The sequence below is a fragment of the Chiloscyllium plagiosum genome, chromosome 11 (genome assembly GCF_004010195.1).
Source record: "Chiloscyllium plagiosum isolate BGI_BamShark_2017 chromosome 11, ASM401019v2, whole genome shotgun sequence".
Taxonomy (NCBI): Eukaryota; Metazoa; Chordata; class Chondrichthyes; order Orectolobiformes; family Hemiscylliidae; genus Chiloscyllium; species Chiloscyllium plagiosum.
Window position 1 is genome coordinate 30669859 of NC_057720.1, and position 14166 is coordinate 30684024.

At 38.2% G+C, this 14166-nt stretch overlaps 1 protein-coding gene across 4 annotated transcripts in view; it reads right to left on the bottom strand.

Annotated features, from left to right (window-relative positions):
- usp24 (ubiquitin specific peptidase 24) overlaps nt 1–14166 on the bottom strand; it is a 186236-nt gene that overhangs the window by 50918 nt on the left and 121152 nt on the right. For all 4 annotated transcript variants that reach the window (XM_043699013.1, XM_043699012.1, XM_043699014.1 and 1 more), the window contains exons 42-50: nt 12667–12786; nt 11205–11333; nt 7968–8066; nt 7801–7883; nt 5997–6138; nt 4724–4843; nt 2220–2440; nt 1912–2036; nt 236–377 (exon numbers count right to left, since the gene is read on the bottom strand). In XM_043699013.1, coding sequence (XP_043554948.1) covers nt 236–377; nt 1912–2036; nt 2220–2440; nt 4724–4843; nt 5997–6138; nt 7801–7883; nt 7968–8066; nt 11205–11333; nt 12667–12786 — 1181 coding nt within the window. The remainder of the gene's footprint in view (nt 1–235; nt 378–1911; nt 2037–2219; nt 2441–4723; nt 4844–5996; nt 6139–7800; nt 7884–7967; nt 8067–11204; nt 11334–12666; nt 12787–14166) is intronic.

Below are 14166 nucleotides of genomic sequence, written 5' to 3' on the forward strand. Positions count from 1 at the left end.
TTATTTACTTTTCAATTAGTTCATGTCAGAATTCATGATCTCGTTTTTAAAGAGTGAAGATGCAGTGAATGATGACATTTGGAATTCATTCTATTTTGCAGAGGGACTTAGATTTGGTACCAGTACTCCTTGAGGATATAAGGAAATAAAACATACCAGAAATTCAGATTTGTAGGAATGGTATGAATATGACCACTTACATAATTAATGGAATGTTAATGATCATTTTACTTACAATGATAGATCCTCTGCTTCCTGACGAACAACACTGACTCGGCTTTTCTTTGGTAAAACAGGGGAATTTTGGTCTAACGTTCGCTGGTAAAACAACATGTAGGCATTCCAGTATCGACGACGGACTTCAGGATAGGGATTTGCTTAAAAACAAAAACAGAGACATTTAAAATACACCTTCGAAGAAAACTATTCTGTTAATTTAATTTTGTATGATAGCTCACTCGAGTGTTAATTAAAATATCCTATCCAAACATTAAAGCTTTCTTTTATTAAAAAAAAGTAAGGATTTAAAAACATTAGTAAAATTTGTCTTCCATTCTGAATAGTGAAAAGTTAACATCTATAGCAGGTCATTGAATTTGAAGTGGATTTGATTATTTCTATAATTGTTAATCATTTTTTAGATCTGCATGCTATTGGCAAGACTAGAATTTATTGCTTTTGCCTAGTTTTGAGATGGTGAACCTTTTTAAAACACTGTAGGCTGTATAGTGATGGCCTTTTCATGTAGAGTGTGCACAATTTTCACCTTGCTCTGAGGCTCTAACAAATATTAAACCTTTGAATATCTAGCATTGGTAAGATGTAAATATAATTTGACACCTATCAGCCCAAAACTGAATGCTTAGGTTTTCCTGCATGAAGGTACGAACATCCTCCAGTACTGGAGAACAATAAGCATGAGTTCAGCCCCATTTCTGGCATTATGATGCAGGAAATGTAAATCATGAATCAGTTAGTTGAGCCTGAAACAGGAACTGAACAGAAACAGAAAACACCTGGGCAACTGAAATGGCTGATCTCAGGCAATCACAAACATAATTTGATTCCAGCAAGTGTAGCATTTTCTTTTTGATTGCCAATGCTTCAGTTTTAGTTAGAAAACCTGGTATCATGCTTGGCCAAATACTTCCTTGATGTCTCTATTTATTGTGATAATTCTTGGGTTCTGCTTTTCGCTTTCTTAACCAGATATTTCTTTTCTTGCTTTAGGAAAGATGCACAGGGGTGGAAGATATTACTGGAGACAGAAACCAGCGTTTCTGTATTTTAAGCATTACAGAAGATGCTAACAACCAGGTGAGAAAGGGCCTCAAGTTAGTGCACTTCCCTTGTCCCAGGTTATCTTCCTTGCTGCCTCACCTCCCAAACTCCATGCTTTTCATCTCACCTCTTACCCACTCCTCAGTCTGCAAAACTGGAAAAATTGAATGCACAAGCTTGTCCTTCAGAGTTGTGCATTTAATTACTTTGTTTTGGAGATTTTCACTGGATTCAGTTTTTACTTCATTTAACATTTGGGTGCAATTTGAATTTGCTTTACACATTGCTTACAGAATTAGATTGGAATTTCAGTGGTCTTCTGTACATCATCTCCACCTGCTAACAATCAAGTCCCACTAAGAATCTGCCAAAAACACATTTGCTTACATGCTTAATGCATACACCCCCATTACTTGTCTCTTAATATAGACTGCAAAATCAAGAGGGATTTTATTTTTATTTTCTTGCCTTGTCCTTTTAACTTGACCCTTAGTTAGCCAAAGCTTCAATGCAGCATAGTAGATAGAACAGTGCAGCACAGTACAGGCCCTTTGGCCCTCAATGTTGTGCCAACCTTAAGGAAGGAACAAACTCTTGATGACTATGTTGTATAGTTGCAAACTAACTTACATTGATCATACACTTTAGGCCTGTATTCTCCACCAAAACATTCAAACTCCAGTGTCTCGTCATTTAGGTCAAACTCTTCCACCACTGTGTCATTGAACTTGTACCATTTTCCTTTGGCACCAGTCCTGCAGAGTCAAAAAAGTGGATGTAAGCACAGAACCAAACCAAATGTGGCACACATCAAGTTATTCATTAACTCTGATCAGTTACAGCCCTGAAAAATTCCAAGCACTTATATTTCCAAATTAACACTCCATTGGGATCAAAAATATTCTGTTTCTTAAATCATTCTTAATTTTTGCACTCACCTCCTGTCTTTAATGAATGAGTAATAGTGCCCAGCGTGTGCCTGGCCGCTATGAACAATCACTCCAACGAGCTCATAGTTTTCAGTTGGAGCACCTTTCTTTCGAGGAGAGCCTCCACCTAAGTGGTCACCTGCTTTGCCATTTTCACCATGCTCAGACGAATGCTCTTGTCGTGCCATTCCAGACACAGTATATGGTTCCATGTTTAAAAGCCAAGGGAACTAGTAAGATAAAAGAAAAGTAAATGGAGATAATTGTGAAACAGTTCCGAATTTTATATCAGAGATGTTCTGAGTTAAGAATTTAATAGCTCACTGAGTCAACACATTGTTTTATTACAAATCAGTTTATTCAAGTTGATCGTGAAGGCGGCGTTTGGTATGCTTTCCGTTATTGGTCAGACTATTGAGTACAGGTGTTGGGAGGTCATGTTGCGGCTGTACAGGACATTGGTGAGGCCACTTTTGGAATATTGTGTGCAATTCTGGTCTCCTTCCTATTGGAAAGATGTTGTGAAATTTGAAAGGGCTCAGAAAAGATTCACAAGGATGTTGCCAGGGTTGGAGGATTGAGCTATAGGGAGAGGCTGAACAGGCTGGGGCTGTTTTCCCTGGAGCATCTGAGGCTATGGGGTGACCTTATAGAAGTTTATAAAATCACGAGGGACATAGATAGGATAAATAGACAAAGTCTTTTCCCTGGGGTGGGGGAGTCCAGAACTAGAGGGCATAGGTTTAGGGTGAGAGGGGAAAGAGACCTAAGGGGCAACTTTTTCATGCCAAGGTTGGTACGTGTATGGACTGAAAATGTGTTGTTGGAAAAGCGCAGCAGGTCAGGCAGCATCCAAGGAGCAGAGGAATTGACGTTTCGGGCATGAGCCCTTCTTCGTGTTCATGCCCGAAACGTCGATTCCCCTGCTCCTTGGATGCTGCCTGACCTGCTGCGCTTTTCCAGCAACACATTTTCAGCTCTGATCTCCAGCATCTGCAGTCCTCACTTTCTCCACGTGTATGGACTGAGCTGCTACAGCATGTAGTGGAGACTAGTACAATTGCAACATCTGGATGGGTATATGAATAGGAAGGATTTGGAGGAATATGGATTGAGTGCTGGCAGGTGGGACTAGATTGGGTTGGGATATCTGGTCGGCATGGACGAGTTGAATCGAAGGGTCTGATTCTGTGCTGTACTCTGACTCTCTGACTCAGTGAGCAATTAAATTTTTAACTCAGATCATCTCTGAATAGGAGGTCAGAGTCACTAACTACTTTCTGAAGCTACATTCCCTTTCAGGCAATTTTGTTAAACAGTTGACCTTCATTTGTTTCTTTGATTTTGTTAGACTGAAGTTGCAGATACTATTTTCCAAATTCAGAACGACTGAGTGTGATGAAGAGAAGAACTAAGATCCAACCCTGACAGCTGGTGGCACTTAAATTCAATTAATAAATCTAGAATCTGGTACCATCATCAGTTGTTGTAAGGAGCCATTTGGATCAGTTAACATCCACGAGAGAAGCAAATATGTCATCCTTACCCAGCCTGGCCTACATTAGTCTCCTCACTGACAGCAATTTGCTTGACTCTTAAATGTTCCTCAGAAATAGTCCTAACAAGCCACTCATTTCAAGGGGCAGATAGAGATGGGCAATGAATACGGACTCAGACAGCAATACTCAGATCAAAAATACAAAAAAAAAAGTTGTGTGCATCAAGACAACTTTTTTTTTGAAAAGCTTTTAAGGTTTTGGGTTTTACTCTACTCTGGTTTTGTCACCATCCATCCATTATTGTACATTGCTTAATGTTATGAATCACAAGTTCCGTCCATAAATCACACTAAGATCATGGGATCAAAAGACAACTGATGTCACTTATTCAGTGGAATGTGCCACTCCTACAATGTGATTCTCTTCAGCTTTTATAGACCATGTATACAGTGTTAGGCAAACATTCAGCCTGCAAACCATAAGGCAGTTTATCTTAATGTAGCACAGGCATGAGACATGCACCAAAACGTTCATAAATATCTGAGGCCATTCTCAATATGCAAAGAACTGCCAAACAGATGCTTACATCATTGCATCACATCACATCATGGCTACAACTGTTTACCTCAGCGACCACAGAGAAGAACAGATCTGAGCCATGTTTTTATCTCAGACGCTGCTCAGGATGTCTCAGGACTTTTGAATGAGATGCTATTTCAGCGCTTTGTGCCAAATGCTTTGATTAAGTCAAGTCCCTATACATCTCCAATCAGATTATAGTCAAAGCTATTCCAGCTCTGCCAAGGGATGGGAACGCAAGCCAATGAGTAATGCAAATTCCTTCCAGTTTACAGAAAACAGCCAACAACTTGAGAAAACCGCTGGTAATAGTAAGAAAAAACCTACTAATACAGCATGGCAAAAAAGACAAACTAGTTCACATTGTAATATGATTTTGTGCATTTGGATAATAACACTTTTTGTATTAGCGATATGTAAAGGCTACACATTTACCCGTATTTGTTCATCATATTTGATAGAGCGCCCACTTTCCCAATCGAACCCAAACCTCATTAAATGGATGACTAACATATTAGGTAGAGACTTAATGCACATTCGCTTCACTGTTGTTCTCTGGATATAAAAACACAAAAGTGATTAGTGTAAGCCAATAACATTTCCATACAAAAGGAAAAATCTACAGTCTCCATTAAATATATCTACTGACAGTTATTACAGAAACATGAGCACTTGAACATAGTGAAATTTAATTTCACAATTTAATAAATCTCTCATCATGAGATAATTTTTAGCATGTAACAATAATTTATACTTGAACATGGGAATCATTCCAATGTACCATTGAATTCTATGTTAAAAACAGACACTGGGAAAGGTGACAAAAACCTGATCCAAGTCGGGTCTCAAAAAGGAGAGCAAGAAACTCAAAAGATTCAAGCAGGACTTTCAGGGTGTGTGGTCTGAAACAGCTCGAAGATACAGCTATTAATGTTGGGGTAAAAGCAAGGAATGATGCACAAGAGGTTGTTGTTAAAAGAATACAGATTGTAGTGCTGGAGATGATAGCGAGAGGGAAGCATAAGGAGGAATTCAATAAATGTGGATAGTGGATGGTTTGTCAAAGTTATTGAACAGTCTGATGAAAGGTCCTGTCTGAATGCTAACCACCATCTTCTAAAATGCATTCAAGATATTTCTATGCTTTTATCTCCAACATGACTCTATCAAGTGATTGCTTTCTTATTTCCCCAAGACTTACATTGGTGAAACAGTGACAACTTCCAGCTCATAGTCATATTTCATGAAGCTTCCAAAATACAGCGACCTGTATCCTATCCCTTACCAAGTCCTGCTTGTTTATCCATCCTGTTTTTCAAAAACAATATTGAGGCCTTATCCTACAAAAAGGATGAATTCACCCTCTTTCTCAAATCCTTCTCCAGCCTTGCAATATCTTTTCTCTCTAATTTTTTCCAGTTGTCGGTGGGTCTTGCATAGGTTTTGGTGGACATAATCTAAACAAATTCAATGTATAAAACCAACAGCGTGCAGACTTCAGATATGTTCTCATCATGTCCAGACTTACAATTTCAAATCTTTGTTGCTGAATTTTTCACATTAAATTCTTGCAATAGTTAGAAAACAGATTTTGGTACAAGGTCCGCTAATGCTGTCTCAGCATCAAGTATCGATCAAAGTAATTTGCTTAACTCAATACAAACTGCCACACACTGATAAAAACCTGGATGACCTTCAGTAATTTTACCTTTTCTTTACACTTCTCACAGTAGTACGCATTGCCTCCTTCAAGGACCTCGCCTCTCACGAACTGATCCAGTGATATCTCAAGGCTTTGGCAGGACGTCACTCCTAGGTTCAGTGCCATGAATGCTTCCTCACGCTCATATCTACAGAAAAGATTGAGTAGAGGTTCAAAGTTACAAGGAGTACATCTACTCTGGCAACCAGTTGGCATTTGTTAGCTCTGAAGTTAACAAGTTTTAGACATTTATCTTCAGAATCAAGTGCCAAATAAGATCTAAGCATGCACTTTTGGGTGTTGCTACTGAAGTTTAAATAGGCCTTGGCGATTTACAATAATTCTTTTGATGGTCACACCAGAAGAATGATTTTTGTTATAGGTGGACAATTTCCAAGCACACTTTGTTGGAGGAAGACCAAAAGGAAATCTGTGCTTCATATGAACACTGCAATTGGGAGTCGCAAATGCTCTCAAGGCACCAGGTCAAATTTTGACATTTGAAAAGCGTTTTGGATTATGTTTTATATTGATAGAATTACACAAATTTAAACTGTGTCTTGAATACCTTTTAGCCTCATTAGCTGAGTGGCTTTACGCAGGTTACAGGAGTTTTGCTACCAGAGAGTTTTAGAAAACACTAAAATAGCAACCACAAAGGAATGCAGAGATTTATACTGAGGTTAGTAGCTGGCAAATTCAGGAATGTGCAGGGTGCTGGCTGGTCAAAGTCTGAAACTAATGTCTACCAGAGATTCAGCATTCCTTTGCCACTGACAAACTTATCAGAGTGACTTAGCGGAAGATCAAAAGAACTTGCATGAACATGAAATGGTCTAGAAAGAGTTTTAAAAATCACACTGGTCCAGATCATCCAATAAAGGAACAACCCTTCAACTCTCATTACTGATGGGTGTTGAAACCATGAAGAAACCCACAAGTAAGCACATGATCAATTCTTATGCTGCAAATTTAATCTTCGAATTGCTGGTTTTAACCTACCCAGAATATTCCATGATTGGCCAGACACTGATTTTTACACGGATATAGTTAAGAATTTGGCATAACAGATCGAAAACCTGCTCAACAGTGTAATTAAGTAAAATTAGTTGTAGTGTTAAATCATGCCAGCAACGATATGGTTATAACCACCACCAAATGCATGGCAATGTTTATACAGTCTAACTCCCAACCAAAAAAAAAGTGAGGCTAACTGATGTGCCTCTTTACAAAGTGTTCACACATTCCCTTTTTCCCATTCCAAACTCATCCTCTGGCTCTTGCCAAGCTGCTGCCAGAAGAATCTGCATTCTTGAGTGCAAAGGGGCAAGGATTTGAGGGAAGGAGATGAACACAGCTGAAGGGATCTTAGGAAGTTTGGCACCATCAGCGAGGGGAAATTGTATAGTTTTAGAGCTGACAGGTACACTTAAAACAAAGTAATTCAGTGAATTGAAGACATAAACTAAAGACATGCCCCTTAAGGTATGACAAATGAAAGGAGTCACAGCTATGCTGGAATCACACTCAACAATTTGTCTCATCTTGTATCCCTGCTGAACCCTGCACCCAGGTTTGAGAGGTTCTCCCAGAAAATAGTAACAGTGCAAATTAAATTGCCATTTGCACTGAACACAAAACGGAAGATCTGAGACAAAAACATTCCTCCTCCACATTCCAAAAACATTGCAAAGATTAAGCTGCAGAACTCCTTACTAAATAAAAATCTATTATCCATTAAAACATAGGGTTGGTATCCATTTCCTTGAAATACTTGTTTGTCAACCTACTTGGGGGTAAAGCTACTCACCTGTGAGGACAATCTTTGCAGATTTTCTGATCAGAGAAGACGCCCTGGAAAGTGTTCTTGAAAAACTGTTCACGTCCAAGTTTCTGCCACGACACCAAAGTATTGAGAGTTGTATCATGAAAACATAAGAGGATTCTGAATGTGCCAAAGTGCTGTTATATGCCTACCTTAAGGTGCTCATCCAACTGGTCTATTAGACTGGTAAAAAACTCATATGCATCTTGTTGTTCACGTACATACAGCTCCTTATTCCAGAGTTTAAAAATCTGAGAAGAGAATATGTAGGGATCCAAAGAATTAATACTCAACATCTGCTATAAATATTATCTGGACAACAGTTTATTTTGCAAGTCAGACGAGCATTTATCTTACTTCTTTCAAAAGATAATGTAACTCAGTAAAGACAGAAGTCAGGCTAATGGCTTTCAGGTTCCCCTGCGTTGTTGTGCATTCAGCAAATAGATTTCTGACTGGGATTCATTCAATTTTTTTCATCCTGTGTGAGAAGTGAACTAGCAAAAACTCAATGTCAAAACAACAGGGTTTTAACTAAGAATTTAGTGCTGACGAAAGTGGAAATGCCAGAACGTATCATGAAATGGGAAAAGGCCATTTGATTAGTTTCTTCCAATGACCTAATCTAGTATCAGCACAGTTGAAAACTATTATGGTACAGTGCAAACAAGTGCAGGGACAGATTTGAAGGCAAACACACGGACATTCACATTAACTTATTGGGAAAACTACTGGAGCTTGCTGTTGTGGTACATTAACATTTGCCTTGGGTGAAAGTGGTGGGGTGCAGATGAGGACCTGTTTTACAGTATTTTGGAAGAGGTGACTCACGTGGAGAATGAAACAGGGTTGTCTTGCAGGCAAAATACAAGAAATCAACAAGGTGTAAAAGGAAAAGCTAAAATGTTGGCATCAAACTCAGAGATGAATAATGTGTGGGGGAAGTAGCAATATTGGGAATGTTTCAGTTATCATGCTTGGGAAATAAGCGGAGAACACAATTAAGATTTGGTAGATGGAAAGTTTCATGCACTCAATGTCAGAGCCATATAAGTTTTTGCAGAACCTTGTCAGGATGCATCGGAATTTGATGATATTAAACTGGAGGAAATTAGGGCTCATCATTTTGTTGGATGGACAGTTGAAGTAGTAAAACCAAAACACCGAATGGCATTAGCATAGAGATAGAAATTGATCTACATTGTTCTAACTGAGAAGTAGCATAAAAATAAAGGAGGTAACTAGGTATCAAGCCTTGGGTACAGTCAAGTTAATTTAGTGGGCACAGGAGATTATAATAGAGAGATGGTTCTCAAAAATGAAGGGGAAGGGTCAACGACAAATATGGAGCTGTAGTTACACAATAAGTTTGTTGCTGAACAGCGACATAGAGAGCATGCAAGTCCTCAGGATTAATCTTTGGAATATGCTGGTTACCTCAGCCAGGGATACATTGATTGGGGAAAACGTGAAACATGAATTGAAGCCAGTGATCCGATTCCAAATATGTACCAAATAATTAGAATGGGAAAGAGAATGAACATTAAGTGGCAAAATGGATTTGGATTTGTGATCAATACTGCCTCCAAACTGCATGAGATGCACAGCTGCATAGCAATGGGAATGTTCTACAGAAGAAACAAACAGCCTGCGCATACTGTGGCTTAGTGGTTAGCACTGTTGCCTCACAGCATCAGGGACCTGGGTTCGATTCCCCCTCCCTGCAATTGTCTGTATAGAGTTTGCACGTTCTCCCAGTGTCTGCGCGGGTTTCCTCTGGGTGCTCCAGTTTCCTCCCACAATCTAAAGATGTGCAGGTTAGGTGAATTGACCATGCTAAATTGCCCATAGTGTTCAGAGATGAGTAAGTTAGGTGCATTATTCTGGGGTAAATATACAGTAATAGGGGAATGAGTCTGGGTGAGTTACTCTTCAGAGGGTCGGTGTGACCTTGTTGGGCCGAAGGGCCTGCTTCCATACTGTAGGAATTCCATGGTTGATTGATTAAAAAAAAACATCTTTTTAGACATATACATGCACAGCAACCTTAAAGGAAATTCAGTGCAACAAGCAAGCATTGTAAGCAAAGCTGAAGTCAAAGAGACACAGATTGTTGCATCTTCTCAAGGTTAAACAATCCACTGACACGTACGGTAAAGTTCACACAGAAATAGTAAAAGCTGTCTGCACTCAGCCACACCTCAGAAAGCCATCGCTTAAAAAAAAAAGAGTAGAAAGGAAGGGATAAATTCATCGTTTCTTCATTCAGTTATTTAACATTTGAGATGTAGCTCAGTGCCAACAAAATTTATGGAATGATGGTAATGAACTCTATTTAGTTTGGAAGAGTTTTGTTAATCAGAAAGAAGGCTTGATGCCATTTTATCCCTGTATAATTCCCAATTTACTGCACACTGGGAGTATTAAGCTCAATTCCAAGATATAGTCCTACAATATTCAATTATATAATACTGGTCAACATTTCTATATACTACTGAGTCAGTTTCATAATCAATATATTATTGTAATTACACTTTGAAATAATTAGTTTGTTGCACAGCATTCATATCTTGAGAATGAGACAAAGTACTGGATGAATAAAACATTTATGTTTGGTTGCATTTTTCTTATCTGTTTTTGATTTGGCAGGTATAAAATCCTTAGGAAGGTCACTGGACTCAAAACAATAATGCTGTTTGCTCTTTACAGATGCTGCAAGACCAGCTGAGTTTTTCTAGCAATTTCTGGAAAACGTCTGCCTTAATTAAAATTTGCACTCAGAGCCCAGACCGTTTACACTTTATTCATTCTCTGGTGCTAAATCAATGTTTTCCCTGCTATTTAGGGATTGGTCAGTTGGCTAAATGGTTACTTTGTGATGCAGGGTGATGCCAATACAATGCGTTCAATTCCTGCACTGGCTGAAGTTACCATGAAGCACTCCCCTTCTCAACATCTCACCTCGTGACCCTCAGGTTAAACCACCACCATTTGTCTCTCTCTGAGACAGCATTTGGTATGATGACTTTACCTTGTAGTGCACATTCATTACTACTGGTGACAGCTTATTCTGCAATTGAGTGACAAATAAGTCAAGTTACATTTGGTTTGAAATCGCCTGTTTTGTCAAATATTTCTGTTTTGTCTTCCTAGCTTGGTAACTAGCACACATGTTCAGGACCAAGTGTTGGATTCAGAACTGCGATAGAGCTGTATAGAATGTAAGGCAAAATTCTTAAACTAATGTTCATATCAACAAGGTTAAGTTGGGATGTTATTTTTCAAACACTAAATAGTTTTCAAAACAACATCTTGTGTATTTGCTAAAAAAAATGTCCAATTAATTAATTACTGAGTGTAAGAGTCTATATTATTTCCAAGTTTCTCACCTTCCAGAAAGTCTCTGGGACATAATATTGTAATTTGCTTTCCATCAAATGCCCAAAGAGGGACTGAACCTGATAGAAAACATTCTCTTCTGGATTCTCATCATCGTCATCATCCACTGATAGCATTGCCTGTAAGATGGGGAGAAAAGTCAAAAGGTGAGAGAAATCTAAACTGTTTATTACTGTGCAGAATCTATTAAATGTTATCACTTTAAAGATTTGGGTTACATTTATTGTCCATCTCTAGATGCCCCATGGTCCCTGTGTGCCTTTTTTGGCTACCAACTACTTGGGAGGATATGAAAAAAAGAGGAATTATTTACAACATTTGGTTTTCAAATCTTTCCTTTTATTATTTGGCACATGCATTGATCATCTGTACAGGGGATACATTTGTGAAGCAATAAAGGTTAAGATAAGTATGCCTTAAGTTGCTGCCTCCATGTTATCCATTTGGAAATTTATGAACTGGCCATGGTGTAGCTTGATTAAGGTATTGAACTTTAAAGTCTGACATCAATCTGTACCAAAATAAATGATGAAGCTAATCACAATTGCTTGAAGCTATGGATAGTATCAGAAAAGGGCTGGCCTATTGATTTTGATACCTAATGGTTGTTGGCAATAGGGCACTTGCGTCAAAACTGATTTATTTTACTTTCTCAGTGGGTTTGGCTTTAAGTACAAATTATGTTTAGGAAAGAGTGCAAGCTTCAGATTCAAACTACGAACCCAAACATTTTTTAAAAATACATTAGTTCTCTACTTCAAATATTTAATTACCATTTTTAATTACTTTTGCACAGCTTTCTAAAAAAGGAGTTCAAAATAACATGCAAATAAAAACAGAACATAATTGTTGAAATACATTCACTCATTATTTTTGTTTAGTATTTCCCTTTCACAGAATGCCAGTTAGAAAATTCAATATGTTGACAATCAAAGGCAGGAACCACCATCCCTTTAGTGATGAATTTTCATAAAAGACTATAGATTTCAATAATTAGAAATTCTCAAAAAAGCTGCAAGGACTTGGTCATTGATAATTTCACATTTGCGACAGATCAGACAAGGCTGTATTGTGTGTGTTTTTTCCTGTAGAAAAGAGAGGACTAAGTCAAAGTTCCTGGAGTGCAGACATAATAGGCCTCTTTCTGCAATGTATCTAGACAGTGGGTACAACATTCCAAATTAATCTTCTAGTACATATTAAAATTTGAACTAGAACAAACCTATTCAAAAATGATTCCTATTAAAGAATTGAGGACAATATTTGCACCTGCCATTCCTGAATCATAAACCTGTCTGCACTGTCAAGGAGGAGAAAGGGAACATTGTCAAGGAGTGGGTCTCATTTTCATCTACTAGCGGACATTCCTTGCGAAGCATCGAATTATATATCTGCCCATGTGGACTCAGTTGATGAAAACTAAGCAGAAATAGACAGTTAAAACACCCATACCTCCGGTAATCCAGGCTGCATGTAAAGTTGTTGAAATACTGCATTCATGTAGCATGTGGCTCCTCCATTCTTCAATCCCACAAATCCAGAGACAGAGCGGCTATCAACAGGTGGCAAGTACTAAATACAAAAGTACCAGGTATAAATAACAAAATTAACAATTTAATAAATATAAATCATAGAATTGACTAATAATTGAGAGAAATTCTGTTGCTGCTAGTTTTGAAGTCAGAAGTCATACGACACCAGGTTATAGTCCAAGTTGACTTCATCCGACAAAGGAGAAGCACTCTGAAAGCTTGTGGTTTTAAATAAACCTGTTGCGCTATAACCTGGTGTCATGTGACTTTGTTCACCCAGTTCAACACCAGCATCTCCATGTCATTGCTAGTTTTAAATTAACTCCAACAGAATAAATTAGATTTCCGGCAAAAATAAGGATTTCAGGTCAAGTCTTAAGGTAACATATCAGAAAAACAAAGACAGCAATGTGAGCTGAAGAAATACAACATAATCTTTGAACTTTAAGATGCACTGTAGACAGAAATTGAGGGTTGAGGGCTGAACAACTTCAATTTAAAAAAACTGAAACCTTAAATATGAAGAGAAACAATATAAAAAGACAAGGATTATGAATGAAATAACTGCAATTCTATTCTCTAGCTTTACAAAAATCAATGTTTGCAATACAAATACTTGTTTTGAGGCAAACATGATGGCACTGACATTTTATAACATTTTTAAAAATGTATTCATAATTTGGAGATGCCGGTGTTGACTAGGGTGTACAAACTTAAAAATCACACCACACCAGGTTATAGTCCAACAGGTTTAATTGGAAGCACACTAGCTTTCGGAGCGACGCTCCTTCATCAGGTCATAGTGGAGGGCTCAATCCTAACACAGAATTTATAGCAAAAATTTACAGTGTGATGTAACTGAAATTATACATTGAAAAATTGATTGACTGTTAAGCCTTTCATCTGTTAGAATACAGTGATAGTTTCATTTCTTTCATGTGTAAATCACAAAACCTTTTTTTTTAAGAAAGTTGCATTCTCAGGTTAGCTGTTAACAATGGTGGTAGCTAGACAATGTATTGGCCCCCTGTGTTCTCTGTCTATGCCATGATGTTTAGATTGATTCTAATCTAAAAAGTGAGATAACGGAATTCTACACAAATGCATGCAGTTTTTGAGCAAAGTACAATGTAACCCTGCAAGTACAAATTCACCACACAAAATGTGTGTGTGCATGCGGGTCTTTGTCTGTCTGTGTGTCTGTCTGTCTGTCTGGGTTGAGGGTTGTGAGTGTGATAAAGTGTATGTGTGTGTGTATTGAGTGCAGAGTGTCTTAAGTCTGTGAGGGGGTGCATGTGTGAGTGTGGGAGTGTGTGTCTGTAAGGTGTGTGTGGGTGTCTGTGTGCATCCGTGTGTATGTGTGTATAGGAGTGCCTGTGTGTGTGTGTAGGAGTATCTGTGTGTGTGTATAGTGCAATGG